The 20,301-nt window shown below is 43.8% G+C and overlaps 1 protein-coding gene across 6 annotated transcripts in view; it reads right to left on the bottom strand.

Moving 5' to 3' along the window:
- Positions 1-20,301, bottom strand: part of EVC2 (EvC ciliary complex subunit 2) — a 145,887-nt gene that overhangs the window by 27,786 nt on the left and 97,800 nt on the right. For all 6 annotated transcript variants that reach the window (XM_063619376.1, XM_055245654.2, XM_063619377.1 and 3 more), the window contains exon 16: positions 19,986-20,108. In XM_063619376.1, coding sequence (XP_063475446.1) covers positions 19,986-20,108 — 123 coding nt within the window. The remainder of the gene's footprint in view (positions 1-19,985; positions 20,109-20,301) is intronic.

The raw sequence follows: 20,301 nt of genomic DNA, 5'->3' as shown, positions 1-20,301 counted from the left end.
AGGCAAGGCCTTTTTGAGTACTATATTTGATGTCCTCTGAATTGAGGCTTTCTAGTTTGGATGGAAGGAACTGTCACTATCCCCAGCCTGGTGTGAACGCTGGGTACTCTTTTCTCTAAGTATTTTGGGTGGTCTTTCCCCTGGCTTTGAGCAATTTTCTTCCATGGAAGTGCTAAGCAGGTCTCAGCAGAATACTCAAAGGGACCCAGTGGACACCTGTGGAGTCTTCTCTATGCAGCTCTTTCTTTTCTGGGATTCTGTCCTGTGAAATCTAGCTGACTTGGCTTCCCCAAATGCTTAGCATTGTCTCTTTTACTCAAGGGGTCTACCCTAGTAGACCTGCTGGGTTCCTTCTTGCTGTGCCTCAGCCTGGAAACCCTTTTAGGGCAGTAGGCTGGGACAATGACAGGGCTGAACTCCTTTATTTCTTATTTCTTAGGGATCAGTTTTGACTGCTGCCCAGTATCCTGAGAATCACTGTTCCATAGATTTTGTCTGTTTTGTTTTAGGTGAGGGGTAATTCTGATACTTTTTATTCCATCTTGGTCAGAAGCAGAAGTCCCTCATAGGGTTATTCTGATTATTAAATAATCTAATATTGTTAAGTGCTAAGAACAGTGCCTGACACATTGGAGTGTTTAACAAATGTTGCTGCTGTTGTCCTTGGTGGTGGTGCTGGTGTTAATACTCTTATTACCGAAGGTGAAATATGGTGGGATCTATAAGGAAGGTCCATATATGGTGCTGTGTGGTTTAGAGAAAAGAGAAGGTGGAGGGGTCAGGGAAGGTCGTGACAACACTGGCATTTGAAGCAGACACTGAAGGATCCAGGCATTCAGGAAGAGGAACAGCATGACCAGAGGCACTGAGGCAGGGGGCCCTACAGAGACTTGTGAGGCTGAATTAGATAAAAGCTAAGAGGGAAAGTGGGAGATGAAGCCGTAAAGGTGGGGTGGGGAGAAGAACCCATACTGCAGAGGCCCTGAACTGTCAGGGACAAGAAGGCAGAAGCTTCCCCTCAGACAGTGAGAAGGGCAAGAGAGCTGGATGTCCCTGAACAGGAAAAAGTTGAGTGATGGGCAAGGCATGGAAAGAATTGGGTAAGAGGTGATCAATAAAAATAAAATTCTAAGCCCCCTAACTGACTGAATGGGCACCCTGTTGGCCAAGGAGACCCCAGAAAAACCTTGGAAGTTGAGTTCCCAGCCATAATGGGATGGGAGGTTGGACACACCTTGCTACACCCCCTCCCTCACTAACCATCATTAGGTTTTCTTCCCTAAAGGCTAAACAGAAACCAGCTCTTCCAAAAGACTCCACCCCGATATCAACTAACTGCCTGACACTGCCCCTCCTTTTTGCTGTTTTGACAAAGCAACCAACCAGCATTCCTTCCTGATAACACACACTGACCAGAGTGGTTCTGGACAGTCTATGGAGGATGCTCAGTGAGGGTTTTAGTGTCCTCTTCTTCACATTTTGATGTCAGAAGGTAGAAAACACCACCCTTAGATCATGCTAGCGCCACCATTTTTTTGTACATGGGACCTGTATTAGTCCGTATTTATGCTGCTATAAAGTGAGTAATTTATAAAGAAAAGAGATTTAGTTGCCTCCCCAGCCTTCAGGAAACTTACAGTCATGGCAGAAGGGGAAGCAAACACATCCTTCTTCACATGGCAGCAGCAAGAAGTACCAAGCAAAAGGGGGAAAAGCCCCTTATAAAACCATCAGATCTCATGAGAACTCACTCACTATCACGAGAACAGCATGAGGGTAACTGCCCCCATGATTAAGTTACCTCTCACCAGGTCCCTCCAATGACACACATGGGGATTATGTAAGCTACAATTCAAGACGAGATTTGAGTGGAGACACAGGACCCATGAAGCTCAATGACACTGGTGCATGTTTCTCCTTTCATAAATATTCATGACTCCTCCTATAGCTTATTAAATATGTATATTAAGCCACCCTATTTAGCATAAATTCCTGTTCCCTTTGCCCCTTTCTCTAAGTGCCTGTTTTCAGCTTCTAGCCAGAGGCTATGCTTCCTAGCCTGTCAGAATGGCCACCCTGCAGGCTACAACCCATTATGAGAAATAAAGGTCTCCTTTCCAAATTTATGAACCTCATCATGCTTCAGCTGACAGAAGTCTTCTTTATTACATGCCTGCCATGCGCTAAGGTGTTCACGTTATCTTTGTGTGCTCTCCATCTTCCCCTCTTGGGTGAGTGGGTGGTGGTCCAAGTGTCCAATAAGACCCAGACCCCTGCAGAGGTGCAGAGCAGAGGGCAGAATGAGATGGTCGTAAGGGAAACCTCAAGATTTATTTACGTAAATGCATGCATAAATGTGGGTGAAGTGTAAAGCCTTTTGTATATACTATATGAACAACATGGACAGTGAAATTAAAAAGAAAAAAAAAGCTTCTCCAAAATTCTTTTTTCTTCTTTGGAAAGCTTAAGTTTGTTAGTTCTAGCACCATGAGAATGTGTCTCTAGAGAGGGTTTTAATCCTTTGTCTAGAAGAAATCCGGGGAAACAACACAGATTTGCATTTCTATGAGGTATTAATGACAGGCTTCATTAAATATTCAAGCCACTGAGACTAATACAAATTCATTTGCAAAATGATATGCTGCTAAATACTCTTTAAACAAGAAGTTCAAACAACTTCCTTACTACTTTTCCCTGACAACATGTGGATTTCAAAGGAAAAGTTTCTTCTATGCATTATAATGTCCTTTAAACATATAGTAAAGTCTACCTGTGTCAACCAGCAGAGAGTTATTGGGATTCTAAAGAGTTTAATAAATCACACCTCTCCTTGCCCAAGTTTGGAAACAAATACAACTAGATGCAAGGGTGAGCCAGCTAGGCACCTAATGTCAGCTTTCATATTGATGAAAACTAGATTGGAGAATGTGGCTCACATCTGTATCCAAACAAATTCACAATCCCCCAAGAGTAGGCCTCCTTACCAAATTCATCACTTAAAAAACAGGTAAGAGGGGCTTCCTACAGGAATGCTGGCTCCCAAAGAGGAGGGGGCTGAGCTGAGCCTGCCCCATTCCTTCTTTAATCCCACCAATCACAAATGCCCTCCTTGGAGAAAAGTGGGCCAAGGGATGGAGAATCTAGTGGTGCCATTAGCAACATCCTCCAGTGGCAAGAGAGGCATTGAGAGAGGTCTTATTGTTACAGTAGGTAACTAGTCAGACATGAGCAGGGCAGGAGAGAGCCCCGCCAACTACCAGGAATGTCAGGTGGCCATCAGGTGATGGTCAAGTGGTTGTTAACTGCCTCTTTAAAATAATAATTGGTTACAGCTGGTGCCAGGGAACAGCAGTCTCCCAACAGATAGCAAAAACCTGAAACTGGTGATCAGCAGCTTCCCGATAAGAACTCAGGTGCTGGGCAAGTGGGCTCACACATGTGCACTAAGAGGCAAAATGGCAGAGTATAACTAGTATATCATCTTCTAGGAACATTCTACTGGTAAGGAAGAACGCCTCAAGTGAGCATGTGCACAACTTCTGTAAAAACACTGCATATGTGGCTCCTCCCAAGTGCTGGCAGGTCATTGTGCATGTGAACAGCCCACCCCAAGGGAAGAATCACGGGAGAAGGGATGTGATATGGTTTGGCTGTGTCCCCATCCAAATCTCATCTTGAACTGTAGTTCTCATAATCCCCACGTGTCACAGGAGGTAACTGAATCATGGGGGTGATTACCTCCATGCTGTTCTCCTGAGAGTGAGTTCTCATGAGATCTGATGGTTTTATAAGGGATTTTTCTCTCTCTTTGCTCTGCACTTCTTGCTGCTGCCATGTGAAGAAGGATATGTTTGCTTCCTGCTTCTGCCAGGATTGTAAGTTTCTTGAGGTCTCCCCAGCCCTGCAGAACTGTGAATCAATGAAACCTCTTTCCATTATAAATCACTCAGTCTCGGGTATGTCCTTATAGTAGGGTGAGAATGGAGTAATACAGGATGCAACCCTCCAGAAGTATGCCAATGTATAAAACCCCAAGTCAAAGGTTAAGCTGTGCAGTTGGTCTCTCAAGTCACCTGCTTGCCCCTCTTTCAAGTATGCTTTACTTCCTTTTCTTCCTGCTCTAAAGCTCTTCAATAAACATTTACTCCTGTTTGAAAACTTGCCTCAGTTTATTTCTGTCTTATGCTCCTTGGTTAAATTCTTTCTTCTTAGGAGGCAAGAATTAAAGTTGCCACAGATTCGTACAGATTTGCTGCTGGTAACATTATCAAGAAACTTGCATCCAAACATTGGGAGAAGAAGGCTAAAGAAACACTGCTGAAATATAAATGTGCATTTGAAGATTCCCATTCTAGTGGCTGGTCCTCTTAAAAAGCAGGTTAGTTTAATCCACGTTCTGCTGAATGGGTTCAAGATACCCAGAGCAGGTAAAAGGATGGGAAATGTTTAAAACTCCCTGTGGCATACTGTATCAGGAGGCAAGTAGATTCACTGATGGTCCATTGGGTTAATATTTGTTGAGTGAAATACTATCTTGCTAAATAAGCATCATTAGTGCTTAAATTTTAGACGTAGACAAATTAATTTATATGCCTAGAAAGATACTTCTACCACCCCTATCATCTATATTATCAAACTGCAAATTCCCCAACGAAATGAGGGGCATCACCTCACATCACTTGGCATAGTTTTGCTTTGTTGTATTTTAAGGTTGATCTATTAACTCTTACATACAAACTTACCACTGAACTAGCTGTGTGACCAAGGCAAGTTGCTTAACCTCTCTGAGTCTCAGTTTTTCCTGTGAAAAGGAAATAGTATCTGGTGCCTAGTGAGTACCTACTAAACAGTAGCTGTCATCATTATTACCACTTTACTATTTTCACTATTTCACATCATTATTAAATCGGATTTCTTTCAAGTTGCACAAAAAAGATAAAAATAATGGTTTGCCATATTGAGTGTTTCCCCCTATTTCAAAGAGGCTTCTTCAATTCTAATGATGAAGTACATGCACAATATAAAAAAATCTTTACAGTGGAGATTCCTAGTGAAGAACAGTGAATTTTTAAGATGCATCCAGTGCTTTCTTTAAGGCAGAGGGTAAATATGGGGGAAATGAGAGAGGAAACAACAGTGATAAAATTTTGAAAGTTAGAAACTGGATGACTGATTGGGAAAGAACTATATAGATCCCAAAAAACTGAATCCTAAGTAAGCCATGGAGTAAGCAAGAAGCAACATAATTTATACTGCAGAATCTACCTTCCCAAGTCTCAGAAAATGTAGTCATCAGATACATCTAGAAGTGGGAGGTAAAAGATGGAGCTAAAACAGAAGAAAAGGATAAACATCTCATTAGGAAACAGGCTCCCAGAATTCCCCCACCCATCCTTTGCTCAGCAGGCCACTCTCTTCCCTACACCCAGCAGATGACTGGAGATTTAGTCTCAGGAAAAGTCTCTGAATTTAGGGAAGGAAACTCACGCACATCTGAAAACAGAGGGCCCTAGTGAAAGTTTACATACTGACTACTGAAACCCCAGCTCTCTTCCTGCATTTGGCTTCCCAAATGTTGGGCAGCCAGGCCTTTACCATCTAGACAAAAGACTTGGAGTGGTCTTCTTTGGGAGATTCAACAAGACTTGATGAAAGATCTAAAGATACTCACACTGGAGATTCCCCTACAGAGTGGCCCAGCCCAGCCACCAGAGTGAAGGCCACAGTCTACAAGCCCTGGCTGTAGGCTCAGAGCCTTAAGGCAGTTTCTTATTATCCCACTCTTAAATATCATCAGATCACCGAAGATGACCACATACCTGGGAAAGCCTCTAATGAACACGGAGGTTAAGAGTGAACATGCAGGAATTTAAAAAAAAATCATTAACATTATCAGAAAGATATAGCAAGTGATAGCCTCAAAATAATAAGAGAATGTTTTTTCTTTAGGAAGACAGCATTGGGACGATGAAGAATTAGAAATTGAAAACATAAATGAAAAACTCAATTAAAGGCTTATAAGATAAAACTTAGGCTATCTCCCAGCAAGTAAAGCAAAAAGACAAATCGTAAAAAAAAAAGGAAAAAAAGAAAGAAATAAAGGACAAGAGGTCAACACTGGAATCCTGACAGTTCTAAAAAGACGAATTAGAGAATAGGAGATGTAATCATTAATAAAATTCAGGAAAATTTCCCAGAATTCTAGATTGGTCAAACTATCAGTTGAGTACGAGGGCAGAATAAAAACATTTTCAGTCCTGGAAAAATCTGAAAAACTCCAAAATACTAAGTTTCTTATGTGCCCTTTCCCAGGAAACTAACAAAAGATGTGTTTCACTAAAAACAAGGATGAAACCAGGAAAGAGGGGTGAAGGGAATTCATAGTGTGATCCCAAGATGGCAGCTGTGCATGAGGCACAGAGGTCAATTTCCAACTGGAGCACATCAGAGGCAGAGAGAGAGATGTGCTGTGAAAGATGGGACTAACAGAAGACATGACATGTGTGATGGTCCTGATAGGGGTATTTGGTCTACTATCAAGAAGAGGATTAATAAAGCTGGGCATCGTGGCTCATGCCTATAATCCCTGCACTTTGGGAGGGCAAGGCAGAAGGATTGCTTGAGGCCAGGAGTCCAAGACCAGACTGGGCAATGTAGTCAGAAACCTGTCTCTATGAAAAATTTTAAAAATTAGGGTGGTGCATGCCTGTAATCCCAGCTACCTTGGAGGCTGAGGCAGAAGAATCACTTGTACCACCCAGGAGTTCAAGGTTACAGTAAGCTATGATTGTGCCACTGCGCTCAACCCTGAGCTACAGAGCAAGATCTTGCCTCTTAAATTAAAAAAAAAAAAGGAAAAAGAAGTGGATTAAATTGGTGATAAATACATAGAAAAGTAACCAAAAAGGAAACTAAAGAACAATATTAACTCTAGGAAAACCAAAAAGTTATAAAGTAGAGAAAAAGGATCCCAGTTTTCTACAACATTCAACTGTGAATAATATTTAAGTGCTTATAATCACAGAAACCATAAATACTGATCTAACTATGGTGGGGGATGAGGAAAGAGCTGATATGTGGTCCAGGTTTAGAGAAGAAAAAGAGTAAAATAGTTTCCTAAGGAAACTAAAGGACAATATTAACTCCGGGAAAAACAAAAAGTTATACAGTAAAGAAAAAGGATTCTAGTTTCCTACAAGATTGAACTGTAGGTAACATTTACATGCTTATAATCATAGAAGCCATAAATACTGACCTAACTATAGTGGAAGATAATGAAAGGGCGGATATGTGGTACAGGTTGAGTGAAGAGAGTAAAATAGAGTAAATCCTCACCTTTTATAAAGGAAATAGATAGGAAAAGGAAATAGATAATCCCAAATTATAGAAATCAAGAAGTAGCAAAGCAAGTATGCTATTTAGAGTTATGGAGGTAAGCACCAAAAGACCAAGCTAAACAGTTAGAAGCTGTTAACTCTGGGGAGCTGAAAATGTGTGTGTGTGTGTGTGTGTGTGTGTGTGTGTGTGTGTGTGTGTGTGCATGTGCATGGCTGGGGGAAGCTACTCTTTTTTCAGCACAAGCCTTATAGAATTATTTGACTCTTTAAAAGAAAGGCATGTGTATGTTTGATAAAAATGAAAAGTAAAATTTAAAAATAGACAATCTAAAAAAGTGGGAGAAAAGTTACTAAATTAAAACCATCCAAAGATAGCCATGGTAACCTTTTGGCATGTGAAAGGTACAAACTGAATAGATTAGAAAGGTAAGATGAAGTCTGATCATGAGGCCTTGAATGCCAAGCTCAGGAATCTGAATTTTACTGGGTTCAATGGGAAGCTATGGAATGTCTCTCAAAATGGTGCTTCAGGGAGATGAATTTGACAGAGGCTGCCTCAAGGGATAAGGCGGGGCAAGGGGAGATGTGAGGATAACTGTCTGCAGACTTTCCCAATCTTTATGAATGGATGGATTTTTCGCTTCCCTTCCTAAATGGATTCCCTTTCAACATGCCTTCTTTTCTGAGCTCTTTAAGGACTATCAGGGTTCTCTCTTGTCAGGTCACTGAAAAGCAGCACATTATTCTGATGCTTAAACTCTAGTCCCTTCTGAAGTCAGAGAGTGTGAAGGGCCATTCCTGACAAGAACCAACTACCCAGCTGCAGAAACACAATAGGATGCACCGTCGCTGGCAATCAGGAGTTCCACTTCTGAATGAAGGCATTTCTAGTGAACGGTGCATGCATGACACATCATGAAATCTGGAAACAGTGAATGAATAATGGATGGGTGAACAGATACGTGGTAGATGTGCCATGCAGACAGAGAGCAAGATCATTATAATAAGACCAGAAATAATGGGTGAAGAGGAAATATGGTTATGTCATTTTCATTTATATTTAAGTGTTCCTAAAGATTATTTGTGAGAGATTTGTGTATACGCTGTTCAAAAACAGCACAAGAATCACACCAAAGAGGAACTGACATGTCCTTTCATTTCTGGATCCATCAAATGGATCTGCTAGCTAAATGCAGGGATGGAAATGGAGAGGCCCGTGCTTTAGGCTCTGTTCTACCATGTACCAGCTTTGCGACCTTGGATAAGCCTCTCACTCTTTCTGAGCCTCAGTATTCTCATCTGTGAAATGGAGATAGTAATAGTTGCTCCGACTGCTTCACTACAGAGGGTGTAGGATATATGCAGAGGGTCTAGGATTGTTTAAAACATCAAGGGGTTGAAAACAACCTAAATATCCAGTAGTTGAGAGCTGACGAAATCACTTAAGGCTCACATATACGGTGAAATGCTATGCTGCTGTGAAAAGTAACAAGGGAACTCTCATATATTGATATCAAAAATCTTCACGTTTTGGAGTAAAGCAAAAGGCAGAAATAGATAATAGATAAGTAGATAAGCAGTTGACTCTTGAATAACACAGGTGTGAATTGCCTGTTTCCACTTACATGTGGATTTGCTTTCAATTAAAGTTACGTCAATGTTAAGTGAAATAAGGCAGCCACAGAAAGACAAACATCACATGTTCATACTCATATATGTGAGCAAAAAGAATGGATCTCATGGAGGTAGAGGGTGGAAGGATAGTTACCACAGGTGGGGAAGGGTGTAGGGGAGACGAAAGAGGCTGGTTAATGAGCACAAACATACAGTTAGATAGAAGAAATAAGATACAGTGTTCAATAGCAGATCAGGGTGACTATAGTTAATAACAATGTATTTTCTATTTCAAAATAACAAGAAGGGAGGACTTAAATGTTCCCAACACATAGAAATGATAAATACATGGGGTGATAGATATCCTAAATACCCTGACTTGATCATTATACATCCTATGTATGTAACAAAATATTACCATGCATCCTATAAATATGTACAAATATTGTATCAATTAAAATATTTTAAGTTACGCTGAGTGTGTCTGCGTTTCCTGCCTCCCCTTCCACCTCCTTCAACTCTTCCACCTCTGCCACCCCTGAGACAGCAAGACCAATCCCTCCTGTTACTCCTCCTCTTCCTCCTCAGCCTATTCAATGTGAAGATGATGAGGATGAAGACCTTTATGATGATCCACTTCCACTTAATGAACAGTAAATATATTTTCTCTTCCTCATGATTTTCTTAATAACATTTTCTTTTCCCTAGCATACTGTCTTACACATATTTAATAACACACAAAATATGTATTACTCAACTGTTTATGTTATTTGTAAGGCTTCTGTCAACAGTAGGCTATTAGTATAATGGCATATTTGGGGGGAGTCAGATGTTACACACGAGTTCTACTCATGCACATCATGTGCAGGACTTAGCCGAACACTTGAGGATGCCCTGCAGATCTCTGGAGTGTACTCTGTCTCTTTCTGTTGGAGCTACCTTGTCTTTGGGAACTCTGCTCCACAAATCATAGAAACAACAGCCTCTGAAACTTTGATTTTTGTTTCTTTAACGTGGTGAGCCTGTTGGGCTCCACCTGTGTGGGAGGGGTCAGCACCCCAACCCCCATGTTGTTCAAGGGTCAGATAGACAGATGACAGACAGATAGATGGATGGATAGATAGATAGATACAGACAGACGGATCTATTTCCAATCATTGGTAAGTAAAACATGAACCGCATAATTTGTGCTGTGTCTCCAATCTGCTTTGTGGACTTGCTCAAATATTGAGGCAAGAGAAAGAAGGCACATTCTCTGTCCTGCCCAGGAACTCAGCAAAGAAGGGCTTGGCCAGGAGGCATTTTGAGTGACAGCCTTACAGTCCAACAGATCTGACAAACTTGCCCCAAGCTGAGGAGACTGGCTTGAGGCCAGGGCAGGTGGCCAGAATGTCCCTGCACCAAGTGGACACTGCACTGGGGAGGGTGGTGGGACTGACCCAACTGAGCATCACTTACAGCAACTTTGACATTCTCCCCTCAGGTTAACCGTATCCTTGCTGTGGCATGAGACCTTCCTGTGCCACGGGCACCTGTAGGTTCACAGAAGCCAATCCCCTTCCTGACGGGACTGCTGTAACTTTCAGCACAGGCTGACACACAGAAGGAAAGGACTAGGTCAAACTAAGATGAGGCCCAAACCCCCTAAGCCAACCACAGCAGAGGTTAGGAGACGAGGACGGACCAACAGAGACCACCCCACTGGTACTCCCCACCAAATATTCTCTACAAAATGCCTAAATCTGGTTGATTTTACTTCGAAATGTCTGAGATGCTAAGTGCAGCCTTGCAGACCTCATGACCCGGCTCCCACCCACTTCCTAATGCTTCCTTTTCCACACTCAGCGGAAAACACCCAGCCTTTTTGAGAACAAATCTTTTAAAGCAGACCTAGTATAAAGCCACAAGGTAAGCCTCAATACATTCCAAAGAATCTTTATACATACTTTGATCTCTAACTAAGATGCCATGAAATTAGAAATCAATAACAAATCAATAACACTTTTGGCGGAATCCACAGACAGGCATCACCTTGGTAGTGGGAATAAATTAGTCTTGATTAAACACAGCTGTTAACCCATGCCAACAGCGCTTAAAAGCAAGTCTTCAAAGGATAAAACTGATTCCAGGTAATTCAACTACTTGTCAGAGCTCTAACCCTACTAAAGAGAACACAATGAAATCCAGCATCCAACCCATGAAATTTACAATGCCCAGCATCCAATCAAAAATTACCAAGCATGCAAAGAAGCAGGAATATAAGATCCACAAACCAGAGAAAAACCAGTCAATAGAAATGAGGGAGATGGTGGAACACGCAGATAAGGACATTGAAACAGCAATTAGAGAAAGAAACAAGGTGTAAGAATTGGGAGGCTACAAAGTTGTAATCATTTGTTGACATTATGACTGCATAAAACATCAACGGAATCAACAGATAAATCCTAGGAGGTAGGCGCTTCTATTATCCACACTTGAATGATGAGTACATTAAGGGGGAGAAAGGTTAAATAACTTGCTCAAGGTTACACAGCTAGAACATGGCAGAGCTAGGACTCTGGAGCCAGCAGTCTGGCTCCCGGGACAGCATACAGGAGTCTGGAAAGGCTGATAAAAATTAGTTACATGTTTTATGCCAGCATTGAATAATCTAAAACATATAATCGAATCATTCACAATTACAGCCAAACCTATACTGTGTCTGGGAATCACCATAAAGAATACACAAGACCTTATGTATAAGGTCACCATATGATTTCTCTCCTAAGCTGAGAGAGAAAGGGAGGGCATGGGAAGGGACATGGGGATGATAAGGAAACTGGGACCGTCTCAAGCAAATTGAGATGTACGGTCTCCTTACTCATGAAAACAACTGTAAAATTTCACTAGAGCTCCTAAAAGAAGCTCCAAATAAGAAATATTCTACATTTTTGGATAGGATAGGCAAGTACTAAATGAATCTGTAAGTTTAATGCAATCATAATAGAAATTTATTAAGAAACTTGATTAACTTATTCTAAAATATATATATGCCCTCCAATGCCTTCCAGGCTGCAAATTCTGTGTCTGTGCATTTGTAATCAGTCCATCGGAAGGACCAGACATCTACAGCTGACTTTCCCATTTCTCATCTGGTCACTTTGGCCCCATGGGATAGCTACCTGTGACCAGAACTGACACCTTCCTCCCTTAATCCACCAGCTGTACAGAAAAAGTGGCAGCCAGAGGCTCATATTTGTCGGTCTCTCCTTTCCTCCAGGAATCAGTCACACAAGTCTTTCTGAATTAGTTGCACAGCCACTCGTTCAAGGTAGAGTTACACAGTAGTCAGGAGGGTTTTCTATCTGAAAGCAGGATGCAAACTTCCAAATGCTTGATGAAAGAACTGACTGCTTACCTGAAACTGTGAACATCTCAAAAGTAGAAACTTAAAACTGCCTAGCGCAGAGAAACCACCACACAAAACATTGCCTAAAGAAGGAAGCAGAACGAACAGGCATGGGGGAGAGCAGAGAAGGGCAAGGAGAAGATAGAAAATGGGAGAAAGGGGAGGAGACGGGAGGCAGTGGGAAGAACACAAAGAGTCATCTTGGGAAGTGAAGGCCTTCTCATCCTAACAGCTCCCTGCAGTCCCAGCCACAGGCCTGGGCTATGGAGGCAGACACACCAACTCCACCACTCGATGCTGGTGTGGCTGCGGACAATTCTCCCAATGCCTCCTGGCCTCTCTTTCCCCTTCCGTTGGATGGAAGAGTCCAGACAAGGGCCACATCAATTTGGGGCTGAGGGTTGGCATGGATATATGCTGAAGATTTCAGTAAAGGAAGGGGTCACCCAGCAGGTGCTCCTAGTCCCAGCATACTCTGCTGCCCAACAGTAAAGTCAAAAAGTCAAAGTCCCTCTGGGGACACCACACGGCCTGCCTGGCGTGGGCTCCACAGTGGGCCTCTTGGGCAGTGTCAGCAAGATGCAGCTCCATCTTTCCAGCTTCATGAACTCCAAGGGACCTCCCACTCTCAAGACATGACTGTGATGGTTAATTTTATGTGTCACTGAACTGGGCTAAGAGGTGCCCAGGTGGCTGGTAAAACATTATTTTGGGGTGTGTCTGTGAGGATGTTTCTGAAAGAGATTAGCATCTTTTTATTTTATTATTCTATTTTATTGAGACAGAGTCTTGGTCGGTCGCTCAGGCTGGAGTGCAACGGCGCAATCTTGGCTCATTGCAACCTCTGCCTCCCAGCTTCAAGCAATTCTCCTGCCTCAGTCTCCCAAGTAGCTGGGATTACAAGTGTGCACCACCACACCCAGCTAATTTTTTTGTATTTTTAGTAGAGACTGGGTTTTAACATGTTGGCCAGGCTGATCTCTAATTTGACCTCAAGTGATTCACCTGCCTCGGCCTCCCGAAGTGCTGGGATTACAGGCATGGGCCACCATGCCAGCCTGGAAGAGATTAGTATCTGAATCAGCACATAGTAAAGATTACCCTCCCCAATGTTGGTGGGCATCATCATTCAGGGCCTGAATAGAACAGAAAGTTGGGAAAAGGGTGAATTCTCTTTCTCTTCCAGAGCTGGGACATCCGTCTTCTCCTTGCCCTTGGACACCTAAAGTACTCCTGGTTCTCTGGCCTTGGGTCTCTCAGACTTAGACCAGCAGCTCCCCTAGTTCTCATGCCTTGAGACTGAATTATACCACCAGTTTTGCAGGTTCTATAGCCTCCAGATGGCAGACAGTGGACCTTCTCAGCATCTATAATTGCATGTTCCAATTCCCTGAATAAATCTGAAAAAATATCCTCCTATCTATCTGCCCATTTACCTCCCTATCTATCTATCTATCTATCTATCTGCTATGGGTTCTGTTTCTCTGGAAAACCATGATTAATATCATGATCAAGCAACTCTTAGTTATGGGCATTCACAGAACGAGAGCTGTCATTTTTCCCTCTGCAATTATCCTGCAAATAAAACATCTGAACAACCGCCATGCAAGTGCTAAGAGATGTAATCGATCAAATTCAGCAGGAACATCAAAGCTGTCAACTCAAGAGTGCCTATTCTCTTGGCACCTGCCACAATGAAATAGCCAACTGTGAAGATGGACTGTCACGAAAAGGTCACAGATGACAAATGCCTCGTGTCTGCCTTTCTTTGTGAGGCCTGGATCACGTAGCATGTGGAGCTGCTCCATTAGTGGGAAAGAAGACGAGCACTGCAGCCCACTCCAAAGTTAAAAGGCACCTCACAAAAGCCCTGCAACTAGTGGGCTATCATTGTCACAAGCCGCATTTCACAGATGCAGGAGCCAAGGCACGCTTACCCTGCAATGTCGCACTGTGGGAAATAACTGTCATTGTTTGGTGAAAACATTCTTTGACAGTTCTGATCAGGGCATGTGGTCAGGAGGTGGCGTGACAGTGGCACAGCACAGAGAGCTTCTGCTTCCCATGCTGGGTCTGCCACTGCCTGGCTACATAAAGGAACCTGGGCGAAGTCACTAACATCTCTGAGACTCAGTTTCCACGTTCATAAAACAGGGACGTTGATGGTTCTTACTTGTGGTGGAAGTTGGGAAGGGTAAAGCACGTAATGAACAAGGCACGGGTCAGCATAGCAGCAAGAATGCAGGTTTGAAGACCAGTCGTGACCCTGCAATCACTTCACCTCCCTATGCCTCAAAGTCCTTATCTCTCATAGAGCAATGACAGTGGCACTTCTGTTACAGGCTGTATGAGGATTAGAGTGGATAGATGGAAAGCACTTAGCTCTCAGTACACCTCACTAGCATATATATGGACTATGGACGTACATATAGGTACTCACATTTAGAACTCACATGTGGATGGCTCAGATGTACACACACACACATACATATACCTCTATTGTATGCATATATTAATACATACACATACACACATATACAGTGTCTAGCAAGGTGCCTGGCACTAAAATGCAAACAAAGGAAGTAGGCACCATTCTTACTAAAATGCCATCATATTTTAGGAAGGGAGGTAAGTTCTTCAATCAGTGCATAAGACAAAAACGAAATCTAAATCACCCTTGGAAACACCTTGGGGAGCAACAACTGGCCAGTCCTTCCTCCAGTGCTGGAGCAGATGGCTGTGTCTTCAGCCCAGGACCAGGTGAAGGGTCTGGCTTGTGCATGTGGGCTGGGAGGTAGGACAAAGATCTGCCCCAAATGTAAACCATGGACGTGAGCTCAGGGCAGGGGAGGGTGCCAAGACAGGCTCAGGGAATCGCAGACCTCCAGCTCCCTTCACCTCCCCGTCCCTTGAAGGCCTCTGCTCACCTGCCGGGCTCACCTGCCTGGTTCAGCTGGTCTTTACTCTTGCACTGTGTTCTTCTTGGTCAGTGTCTTATGTCTTGCTCCTTTTTCCTTTTTTTTTTTTTTTTTTTTTTTTTTTGCCAAATGCCTCTTGTGGAACTTCCTTAGGTGTCTATGAATGTGTGGCAAGTAGACTAGGATGGGTGAGCTGGAAAGGCCCAGGTTTCCTATCCAAATGGACGTGGCTTTGAGTTGCAAGGGTCACAACCCATTAGTTGGATGGTCCTAAACAAGTCACACAGCCCCCTGGTGATGCTGTCCCTCATGTGTCAACTGGATAAGGTGGCCCAGTACACAAGGATTCCCAAGGCAGGCTGTCATTGTGTGTACCCTCTGCAGCATGGAGATCCTCAGACGTCTCTTCCCCATTTGCCTTGGATCCCTTGTTCATGCTATGGAAGAAGTGATAACTAGTATGTTACATAGGACCAGGATGCCAGTGTGAACTAGGAGACGCTGCACAGAGGGCTGAGGCAGACCTGGTCACATCACATGCCTGGTGGTGGACCCTGGGTTGGGCACTAACCTTTTTGAGCTTAGAATGGACCTCAAGATGCCGTTGTTGCAGCAATGTGATGAGTGTGGAGATTCATGCTCATGAAAAGCATCAGCTGTAAGACTGGTATCTGACAGGAATTTGATAGAGACTAGAAACAGTTTTTCTTTTAGTATCACTATGTCATATTAGTACAGTGTACTAAGCCTATTTAATTATACACAGAGCCCTCTTCTATACACTATCATGAAAGCAGAGGCCTGGGAGAGTAATAAACTTCTAAAGGACCATAAGTGACAAACAAAAAGAATGAGGTTAAGGTATTTTCAGTAATAATACTGAGTCCTGGAATTAAAAACTAAAGAATAATTGAAAGAAACTAAGAAAGAAAAGTGGTAATGTGAGGTATAAAGCATTGAAAATGTCTAAATAAAACAAAAATCCTGAACAGGGCAAAAACAAAGAGAAAAAAACTAAAAGGCAAAGAAAACAATATTCTATACTTGCCACCAAGAGAAAATGTAAATGGTTGTGAAAATAAGTAATCTGAAACCTAAGTTGCAGAAACTTTAAATTATTGGGTACCTTAACGGAATATGATTATAGGGCCTGAGTCATGTGACAGGCAGCTGTAACCTAAGCTGCTGAGCTTTTGTTTCTCTGATTACAGATTAGCCTTCTTCCCAGACTACATTGTTTTGTAAAATGCTGTAAATGACTAGAGGGCATCAGAAAAGACCCCTTCCCTCAGCACTGTTGATCTTCCTTATAGATTAACTTCCCACTTCTCTCACACACAGACTTCATGGCTATCACATTTGCCAAGACAGAATGTTAAATATACTCTTTTAAATTGGAAAGGAAATGAAAACAAGCCATACAGAAAAGAAAACAAACCGTAACTAATTAAACTGTTGTAACTTATAAACTAGCCTTGTGTAGAAAATGTTGTAATCCTGTTAAATCTCTTTATTTTATTCTTATACAAGCAAGACCTTAACTTTTAGCTTTAGAGTGCTGACCCCATTTCTCTGCAGTCTGTATTTCCCAGATGGCAATTCCCAGGTTTTCTCTTGGATAAACTCTCGAAAACTGGGTTCTGATTCTTTCAATTATTTCAGGTTGACATGGTTTTAAAAAAAGAAAAAGAAAAAACTACAGGAAGGAATGTGCTTAGTTCCTTCTATTAAAATGACTAGTTTTGGCCAAAAAGGAGATGGGTCTGCTGGTTCAGGATCCGTAAGGGATTACAGCTGGGCTTTAGGAAGAGGGTGCTCCCTGCTGCAAAGGAGAATTAATTGGAAGGAAGGGGGAACAAACAGGAAACAGGAGGGAGCCTGCTGCATGTATCTAGGCAAAAATGATGCTAGGCAAGGCTGGAAACAGAGGAGATGGATTAGAAATAATTATGAGAGGCCAGGCGTGGTGGCTCACGCCTGTAATCCCAGCATTTTGGGAGGCCTAGGCAGGCGGATCACGAGGTCAGGAGATCGAGACCATCCTGGCTAACGTGGTGAAACCCTGTCTCTACTAAAAATACAAGAAATTAGCCGGGCATAGTGGTGGGCGCCTGTAGTCCCAGCTACTCGGGAGGCTGAGGCAGGAGAATGGCGTGAACCCGGGAGGCGGAGCTTGCAGTGAGCCGGGATTGCGCCACTGCACTCCAGCCTGGGTGACAGAGCGAGACTTTGTGTCAAAAAAAAAAAAAAAAAAAGAAAGAAAGAAATAATTATGAGACAGAGCAGGGGAGACGAGGTAGGGGCCAGGGAGGGGTTATGGAGGATGTTGAGGTCCAGCCTTGAGCCACTGGGTGGGAGCAGTGTGGTCTGCACCTGATGTCCCCATGGGTTACCACCTCTGCATCACCTTCTCGCTCAGACATTCATCCTGTGACTCTGCTCCAAGAGTGCTGGTGAGATAGCCCTTATCTTTCTCAGCCTGGCCTTTAAGAAGGTTCCTCCACGGGGCTGCTCCCCCATCCACTGGCCATGACCCAGCACTCCAGAAAAGCAGCCTTGTCAGAGCTTCAGCCCTCTGGATTCCCTCTGTGCACTGTGGCCTCCAGCACAGTCCAGGATACCCACTCCCTCTGCCAAACCAAACCCCAGCTTTCCCTTCACCTGCAGCTCTTCTCTGACAAGAGTCACCTTCACTCTGGCGGGTTTCGCCTCTTACAGAGGATCACAAAGCAGCCGGTACTCAGGGAAATGCTTCCTCTGCCCCCAAGTGTGGCTATTTCCTCCCTGTGCCAGGAGCTCAATGTGCACAGAACCCAACCTCTCTCCAGCTCTCTCCTCTTCTTGCTGTAAACTGGGAATAAACTGGGACAGCTTGGCTTACCTCTCTCACTTCTCTTTGGGACCCTGACTTCTGCTCTGCTTCCCTAGGGGTAGGCTGCCCCCAACAAGGAAACCCCTAGTGATATTGTGATTGGGTGATGGAGTTTGTTTAATTCTCAGGTAGTTTAGCAAGCCCACTGGCTCTCACATTGATGTATACCTCTTGAATTAGCCTTTAACAATAGGGAAGATGACATTTTGCCTCTGTCTGCCTAATCTTTGTCTTACTGTTCAATTTCATATAGAACCTAGGTGAGAATAGGGTTGCCACTTCCTGGATCCCTTAAGACATCAACAACCTGGACACACCTGATGGGAGACACTGAGCCCAGAGCAGTTTCTATGGCTCTTGGCCAGATCATGCATTCGTGTTCTGAGAAATACACCAGCACTAAAATAAAAACAAGCAAAAAAGCTAGAAAAAGGAGATAGATGGAAGGTAAGAACAAAAACAGCAGCTCTAAAGCATGGCTTCATACATTCATTCACTGAACATACTCCTGTTGGGAATCCACCCTTTGCAGGGTGCTGGGGAAGGCAGACAGGCACCCAGGCTGCGGTCACATAGCGTCTACTCTTAAGCAGCACCTTTGCAGAGGAGACCTTGCCTCCTTTCCTACCTACAGTCCACCCCGCTGCCAGCCTAATTCACCTGTAAGGTCACATTATCTAATTTCTTTCCTTAATAGCACTGATGACAGTCTATCATTTTAAGTGTTTATCATCCATTTCCCCCAACTAGAACGGGCTCTCCTCTACTGGAGAGCAGGAACCAGGGCTGCCTCAGTCACTGCTGCAACCCCAGAGTTAACTGACACAGTGCCTGGGACACTGTTGCCTCCCCAAAATACTTGTGGAACAAATTAACCATGTGATAGGTACTATGGTAAGGAAGAGTTGGAAGTGGGGTGGAATGAGTGGGAACATCTAGGATGTTTGGGTAAGGCTTCTTGGAAGGGGAGACATCCAAGAGCTGAGGGAACACCTCAGGACAGCAAGGACACAAGTTATTTATCCAGGTAAATAAAGGCGGAAAAGTAATTCCACAAAGACAGAATACAGATTAAAGCATCCTAGGAGACTGTGTGGTATGTGCTAGAACATCACGTATGAAATGGGGCTGGGCCAGGCACAGTGGCTCACGCCTGTAATCCCAGCACTTTGGGAAGCTGAGGTGGGCGGATCACCTGAAGGCAGGAGTTCGAGACCAATCTGGCCAACATGGTGAAACCACATGTCTACTAAAAATACAAAAATTAGCCAGGTGTGATGGTGGGTGCCTGTAATCCCAGCTACTCGGAAGACTGAGGCAGGAGAATCACTCAAACCCGGGAGGCAGAGGTTGCAGTGAGCCGAGATCACACCACTGCACTCCAACCTGGGTGACAGAGCGAGACTCCATTTCAAAAACACAAAAAACAAACAAACAAACAAAATGGGGCTGAAGGGAGAGCCCGGTGAGTTTGTGGGAGCATGGAGGAGAGTGTGAGAGAGAAAAAGAATGTGATGGAGGTGAAATGGCAGATGCACACGCCCCAGGATAGAGCCAGGCACAAATACAGCAAGTGACTCAGCCAGTGGAGGCAGCACCCGAGGTGAAGCCTGAAGGATCCTGTGAGATCCCCAGGCTGAGAAGTGGAGGGAGAGGGTTCCCAACAGAATGCACAGGGAAAAGGCCTAGGGGGAGGGTCTTCCAACTCTTTCTTACCATAGCACCTGAGTGAGTGAGTGGTTGCGTGGAAATGGACGGCACAGTCCCAAGGGCTCTGTGTGCCTGCAAATGTGTCAGCTATCAGACCAGCCCCGCCATGTGCAGAGAGAAACAGTGGGTAAAGCAGATGTACTGACCTTTTCCACCAGGTCTTCAGAGGCCTGTTCCTCACAGAGGTGGATTTTGTCTTCGATGCACTTCTTCAGAAGCTCTCCCTTGCTTTTACTCTTGGACCGTGACTTTCTCACCTTGGACTGTTGCTGGAGAGGGGTTGGGGAAGACACTGCTAAGAACGCAATCACCAGCAAGTCCATGCAGCCCCCCAGGGCTTTGCAGGTCAAGAGAAGTTTCTGCAGCTCCCAGAACTGCAAAACTCTGCCTTAGGCCAGAGAGGGGAGGAGAGAAGTATGTTCTTCTGGAAGGAGCTCAGTTTCAGAGCCTTTGATCTTCACA

The sequence above is a fragment of the Symphalangus syndactylus genome, chromosome 16, assembly GCF_028878055.3.
Source record: "Symphalangus syndactylus isolate Jambi chromosome 16, NHGRI_mSymSyn1-v2.1_pri, whole genome shotgun sequence".
Lineage (NCBI taxonomy): Eukaryota > Metazoa > Chordata > Mammalia > Primates > Hylobatidae > Symphalangus > Symphalangus syndactylus.
This window is presented reverse-complemented; position numbering and strand designations above follow the sequence as displayed.